This window comes from Nicotiana tabacum, chromosome 23 (assembly GCF_000715075.1).
Source record: "Nicotiana tabacum cultivar K326 chromosome 23, ASM71507v2, whole genome shotgun sequence".
Lineage (NCBI taxonomy): Eukaryota > Viridiplantae > Streptophyta > Magnoliopsida > Solanales > Solanaceae > Nicotiana > Nicotiana tabacum.
In genome coordinates this window covers 110,498,292-110,505,260 of record NC_134102.1, presented here as the reverse complement: position 1 = coordinate 110,505,260, position 6,969 = coordinate 110,498,292, and the positions used below count along the sequence as shown (strand labels likewise).

General features: G+C 36.8%; 1 protein-coding gene across 1 annotated transcript; it reads left to right on the top strand.

Moving 5' to 3' along the window:
• The first annotated feature begins 244 nt into the window (after positions 1-244).
• On the top strand, positions 245-4,789 carry LOC107772213 (uncharacterized). The gene is made up of 9 exons (XM_016591705.2): positions 245-671; positions 759-955; positions 2,306-2,487; positions 2,726-3,010; positions 3,274-3,332; positions 3,425-3,461; positions 3,576-3,647; positions 3,819-4,143; positions 4,215-4,789. Exons 1-9 carry the CDS (start codon positions 542-544, stop codon positions 4,596-4,598), a joined length of 1,671 nt encoding a protein of 556 aa, XP_016447191.2. The 5' UTR covers positions 245-541; the 3' UTR covers positions 4,599-4,789.
• Positions 4,790-6,969: the final 2,180 nt, after the last annotated feature.

The window sequence follows — 6,969 nt, the reverse complement described above, 5'->3', positions numbered from 1 at the left end:
AGGATCGCACTCCAAAATGTGTGATACCTACTTTAATATTTGCATCACTAACTGCTTCCATAATGCCTATAAGTCATACAAAACAATTTTACCGTAACTCTAAGAAATTATGTTTCATTGACGAAAATATATACTACTACTAACATATTTCTAAGGGCAAATCAGGAATAAGATTCAAAGACAATGACATGCTAGTAAGTTTTTGAACATCAAACATAAGCGTGTATATTTTGTCCTTCCCCGTGTCCAACTCCTTGCTTCAAATATCAATTTCCATTACGACATTTCCTCCCTCATGTCCTCTCTCTCATCTTTCTTGATCTCTTTTGTTTGAAGTATGTTTTTCAACAGTTAAAAACCAGTCCCCCTCTCATTTCCGACTTCTCTCTGTTACACTTGTCCACTGTGTTTCAATAACTGCCCAATTTTTGTCTAATTTCATATACTCAACATTTCCATTGCAGAATTATTTGCAAGATTTTCAACATCAAGAAATCCCCTTCAAGAATCAAGAAAAACAACCCATAAGGCCATAATTACAATGTTGTATAAAGGGTCATTGCTATTTTCTCTTGTAACTGCTTTCTTCATTTTCTCTTCCTTTCTCTTTTCATTTACCCTTGGATGGGTTGAGTCTGATTTTCACACATTCCAAACACCACCCATTTCAGGTATTATACTTTTTTCTTTAATTTCATTGTCAAAAGATCTCCTTTTTATGTTTTTTTTTTGGTGCTGATATTTGTGGGTATTTTTAGGTGAAGAAAGAAGTGAGAATGATGTGGTGGTTTCATGGGAAATGACAAAAAGGTATCTTGCTGAAAGTCCAAATGGTGAGCCTCCATTAAACTCATCACTTATATTGGCTGCTAAAAGAACATATAGAAAAGATCCTTTTGATAATTTCAAGAGATATACTGGAGGCTGGAATATCAGCGAGCGCCATTACTGGGCTGTAAGTATTCAATGTTTTTACCTTTCTTGTGAATTACTAACTGTAAATCTCTCTTGTGGGTTTCATTGAAGCATTTTGACTAACAGATTTCTGAATTATTTGAAAAAGGTTACAGCATAGGGTATTGTGGGTTGAAAGTTAAAACCTTTATTGCTTCAATTTTGTTGTTTGTTGCATTGGAAATGAGAGATAGTATTAGATAAATCACCACCTTGTCTGGTATTGTCTGGCCTTTGGAATATAAAATTCAAAATATCTGTACTTGTACAGGAAAAAAATTAATTTTTAAAGTAGTAGATTAGTGATGGTTAAATGTTCTGTGGTTATCTACTTTATCATTTTGTTTGAATATTGTGGAAGGGAAGTTTGAAAAGTTTTACACATCTTTTCTTGGGTTGCATAGAGAAAAGGAAATGGAAAAAAGGAAGAAAAAAATAAGAAATTCTTCACTTTTTTAATGGAGTAAGATCTCAAAAAAGTAAAATATTTCTCCAACCAAACCAAAACGGTATGCTCCTAGTTTTATTGTAAACTTGTTCGTTGCTTATTCAAACTAATAGAAGTTTTTGTTTGAGTTTTAAAAAAAAAAGTTCTAAGCAAAAGAATATCTGGTTCATTGCCTTTGCCCATTTCAAGTGATTTACTTGTTTACACGAAGTTGCTCTCAGTTCATTGCTAAGTGGTGGTTAACCAACTTTGTTGACTACAGAAAACGTCAAGACTAAGAAGTTTTTGTTTAATTTGGCAATAATACGATAGTCCGGATCATAGTCCTTAAAAGGATGAAATTTTTTCTTTCAGTACTCTGACGAGTTGAGTTGTATTACCATTATTGTTTTTAATGATGGACTACAATACTAGTAATGGAGAATCTCATCTGGAAAAATTTCGAAGATTAAAGTCATTATCCTTTGATTGATCAGAGCGAAGTATGTAATTGCATCTCAGAAAAGCGATCCTCTTCAGTGACTTAGAAACTTTTTGTTTTGCTTATCAATACGATTGATGATTTTGCCCATGCATTTCAACCAATTATGCTATAACAGGTCTTATGTGACGGTTTAAAATTGCCTTTTTGTGTAACTACAAAATCCATGGACAGAGAAATTTTTCATATTTCAAATGTTTGATCAATTTTTAGATATGGGATTCCCAAATCTTTATTATCGGAAAATAAAACCTTGTATATGTACTTTAAAATTGCTGTCCCACAATCTGTACTTCGCTGTACATTCTTCTTTTTCTCTTGACTTTTAGCAATGAAGGATATATTTGGTTATCTTTCCTCAAATTTTAGTTGCATAAAATCTTTGTTCAATTGTTTCTCATGTTATATTTGTTTTTGTGCAGTCTGTGGCTTTCACTGCAGCTCCATTCTTTGTCGTTGCACTGATCTGGTTTGTGATCTTCGGGCTGTGCTTAGTGTCCATCTGTCTCTGCTACTGTTGCTGTAGAAGAGTACCTTATGGCTACTCTCGAATAGCTTATGCTCTCTCCCTCATACTCCTCATACTTTTTACCATTGCTGCAATGTATTCATCCTCTCTCTCTCTCTCTCTCTCTCTAGCATATACAAATGTTTATGGCTGTCTCTCTCTCTAGCATATACAAATGTTTATGGCTGTGTATGCAAAATTGATATCCACTCTCATCACGAATACTCCCACTTTACTCAACTTCTTCACCCACAGACACAAACATGTCACATTCCCTTGCTCTCTATTCTGATGTGCCCAATCTATAACTTAGTGTATTTTGTTCCTTGTGCAGTGTTGGATGTATCATTTTGTACATTGGTCAGGGAAAGTTTCACAGCAGCACAGTTAACACGCTGGATTACGTGGTCCATCAGGCAAATACCACTGCGGATAGTCTCAGAAACGTCTCAGGTTATCTAGCAGCAGCCAAACTTATTGCCGTGGATCAAGTTTTGCTTCCTGGTACAGTCCAAACAGACATAGACCGCATCCAAACCAAGATTAATTCTTCTGCTAATACCCTTGCCACTAAAACATCAGACAATAAGGATGACATAGCACGTTTGGTAGAGTCTGTGTAAGTGAACATTATAACAACCTTGTCCTTTGCAATTTATATCTATAGAACTTCCACAATTGAATTAAGATGTATCGATTTTGTCTATTTAAAACATTTATTTGTGGATCAGGTCTTTAAATCCTGTTGCCAACTTCTTTCGTGGTTCATGTTTTTCCCACCTTTGCTATGTTCTTGCGTATTTAATTGCACATTAACCCACCAAACACACATATAACTTTGCTGCTTAGGGTTCTAAAATGCCTGTGGTATTATTTATGCAGGAGATTGGCTCTTATCATTCTATCAGCCATTATGCTTCTATTGACATTTCTTGGATTTGGTAAGATGACCATTATATTTGAAATCTGAGTAAGAATTATTTAACAGTTTCTACTTCTAATAAATTTGCTCTGTTTTCTTTTCTCCTTCCAGTATTTTCACTTTTCGGCATGCAGGTTTTCGTTTACACGTGAGTGAACATTTCATATTGCCAAGCTGTTCTTTCTTTCAATCTTTCTTGTATTTCGTTTCCTTGGCTCTGTCCTTCTGCCTAAACGAATGCTCTCCTGTTCTATTTATGCAGCTTGGTTATTTTTGGATGGATTCTTGTCACTGGAACTTTAATCTTGTGTGGCATATTTCTTGTTCTCCACAAGTAAGTTCTGTTCTGTATTTGTATGATCACTAGTTTATCTGTTGGGAATTTGTTTCCCTGTTTATAAAAAACCTATAAGTCACTTTTTTGTCAATTCTTTACCAATGTCAGTCTTGATTTATAAATGTAGAACGTGAAACATCTCTAATTGTTTTCTGTTCGACATTTCAGTGTGACTGCAGACACTTGTGTAGCAATGAATCAATGGATCCAACACCCTCTTGCTCATACAGCTTTAGATGATATATTGCCGTGTGTTGACAATGCCACTGCCCAAGAGACCCTTACGAAAAGCAAAGAAGTCACTTCTCAGCTGGTCAATGTTGTTAACCAGGTCATTACAAATGTGTCTAATAGCAATTTCTCTCCCAACTTTGGTCCTTTGTACTACAACCAATCTGGACCTAAGCTGCCAACCCTTTGCAATCCGTTTAACCCCGACTTGACTGATCGATCCTGTAGTGCTGGTGACGTGGACTTGAGCAATGCAACAAAGGTACGTCACCTTAAAACTTCTTCCTGAAAAGTAGAAATCACCTCGCCTCTAATTTTTTCGTATCAATGCAGGTATGGAAGAATTATGTATGTCAAGTTTCGCCAAGTGGCATATGCGCCACAACAGGCCGACTGACTCCAACCATCTACGGCCAGATGGCAGCCGCGGTAAATGTGAGCTTTGGATTGTACCATTATGGTCCTTTCCTGGTTGACCTAGAAGATTGTGATTTCGTTAGACAAACTTTTGGTGACATATATAGCATATACTGTCCCGGACTACAGCGTTACAGCAAATGGGTGTACATTGGTCTTGTGATGGTTGGACTAGCAGTATTACTTTCCCTCACATTCTGGGTGATATATGGGAGAGAGAGGCGACACCGTGTCTATACAAAAGAACACCCAAACCAGCTGGAGGATATGACGGGAACAAACCGATTTACGAGTAGTTAGCTTTGCCTTTTTGTAATGCTAGCTAGAGATGCACTGTTGTGTATTTTGTATATACTGATGTGTGATGGCTGTTCATAGAGCTTATGGTTATACTGTAAGATTAGGTTTCATTTCTTGGGGTTGAACTATCAATCTGTACTAGTTTTATTAACAGCGATGAAATGCAAACCCAGGAGTTATTAATGGGTGAAGCCGTGCTTTAGAGAAATTGAATGCTGATATTAGTATATAATTACCATACGATTGATATAGTACTAAATACATACATATATGTTTTTAAATATTGATGCACACTAGGAAGAAGCCAATTTCTCATCAACTTATTTAGATACCGAATTATATCATTTGAAAAGGAATATAGAAGCTTGGTGAGAGATAGCAGTTAATTAATGAAATAATGGTGTATGCAAGTTAGCTCGTACACCACCGTTATTAAAAAAAAGAGTATAAACACTTGATCTCTCTGAACCGGGAGCCTTCTACCACTTTTCCCTGATGCAGATGCATTCTCTCATCGTGAAAGAAATAATGAAAGGGAAGCCTAAAAATTGCTTCAGTTTTATGAGTTAATATAGCCACTGTCATCAGTTGTGACCTTTCCTTTTTCGTTAGGTAGAGGTATGCCTGAGAAGTAATGGAGAGAAGTGATTAGGCTAGACCTGTCATAATTCCTACTTAACGAGAACATGACCCTTAATAGGAAGGTATGAAGGACGATAATAAGGGTAGAAGACTAGTAGGTAGTCGATCGTTTCTCTTTGCCATAGTAGTAGCTTTAGTATTATTCATGTATTTTCTTACCATAGATTTCTCTTACTACCTCTTTCTTTTGCTTCTGCTATCTTATTATCTTGCTGTTGTTGCTGTTTCTCTTGCATGGCTTTTCCACTACTGAATTTCTTTTTATAACAGTCATGATTTTGCTTTACTTGAGCTGAGGATTGTATGGGTCAAAATCTGTCTTTAGAGTATTTAAGTCAAGATAATACTCAAGGAAGAGTTCTCAAGTCATCGTTAGTCGAAGTGACCGAAGAAGCAGCAAAGCCCATGGTTGAAGAGTCGACGAGAGCCGTAGCTGAGATGTCGACACGGGTCGAGGTCGAGGTTGAGTATCGTTGATAGAACTGTAACGGATAGTTTTAAATATATGATATTAAAAGAGAATATTCTAGTGGATATTCTCTCACTTGTACTATTAGGATTTTTTAGGAACATGTCCCATATAAATAGAAAAAAGAGACAATGATAGGGGCATGTGATATTCATTTGTAAAGAACACACTTTGATTAAAAGATTCGTCTTTCTCTTGCTAAGATACAAACACCACATTTTCACTAAGATTCTTGTCCATACTTTTCTATCAGATCCGAGAATAACTCAAAACATTCAAGGATTTGTCTATCATTCATCATTATCAGGAGGAACATCCACATGTTCCATCATTTATTGGGCGAATCATTTTTCCTATTTACTTACATGCCATTTATTGCTATTTATTGTTATTGAATACTACGTTATTGCTCTTGTTTTCTAGAACATTTATTACGTATTGATGTCATTGTCCGACCGAACCATCTAACATTTATTGTATCTTTGAAAACTGGATATTATTGTTAACTAAGATTAACCCTTAATTATATAAATTTAATTATTTGAACCAAGATACATATTTTTGGTCAAACAATTTGGCGTCGTCTGTGGAGATTTCTTAGTTAAATTTTTAGTTTCCTCTAGATCTACAATTAACAGAGGTCACTAGCGTAAAAAACGAAAAAGAAAAGAGAGACCACCTTTCTTTGTGTACACCAAATCCAACATGGTAGGTAACCGAGAAGAAAGGACGAGAATAACAAGTGACCTCCCAACCAACTTCATGAACGTCATCAACGAAAGCTGTGAAATGACAGATGAGGGCATGACGCCCAGTGCATCCCCTAGACGAGACGGGTCACCGCCCCCACACAGTAGCATAACAAAATCCCATGGTAAAGGAGCCTCCACGTCTGTGGAGGAAGGGACGCCCCCAACTGTGAAAAGATTTCTCGAAGCGTGGCTAACTGACATGCTAACAAGCGTCCTCAACAAGCCCTCTCAGGGTACGGCTGCAGAAAATGCAAGGACTTGCACGATACAACAAACAGACGAGCAATGTAACCAACCCTTTCCTCCAACGACAGGTATTACTCACAATGTCATTGATAGTGTAGGTGACAACGCCCTCACTGCCATTCTAAAAAGGATGAAAGAAATGGAGAATGAAAACAAGGCGCTCCGAGATCAAATGAAAGAACACCAAGAAAGGGTGGATAAAATACCAGGCGCTCCTAAGCTGTTGCCGAAGAGGGACGCCGGCCGGTTCGTCAAACAGACG

What these genes read in the sequence shown, in the direction of transcription:
- LOC107772213 (XM_016591705.2), top strand. Translation starts at nt 542, where the DNA reads ATGTTGTATAAAGGGTCATTGCTATTTTCTCTTGTAACTGCTTTCTTC. An exon ending in CTTTTTACCATTGCTGCAAT is followed by an intron (nt 2,488 to 2,725) that starts GTATTCATCCTC and finishes TTCCTTGTGCAG; the next exon opens with TGTTGGATGTATCATTTTGT. An exon ending in GCACGTTTGGTAGAGTCTGT is followed by an intron (nt 3,011 to 3,273) that starts GTAAGTGAACAT and finishes TTATTTATGCAG; the next exon opens with GAGATTGGCTCTTATCATTC.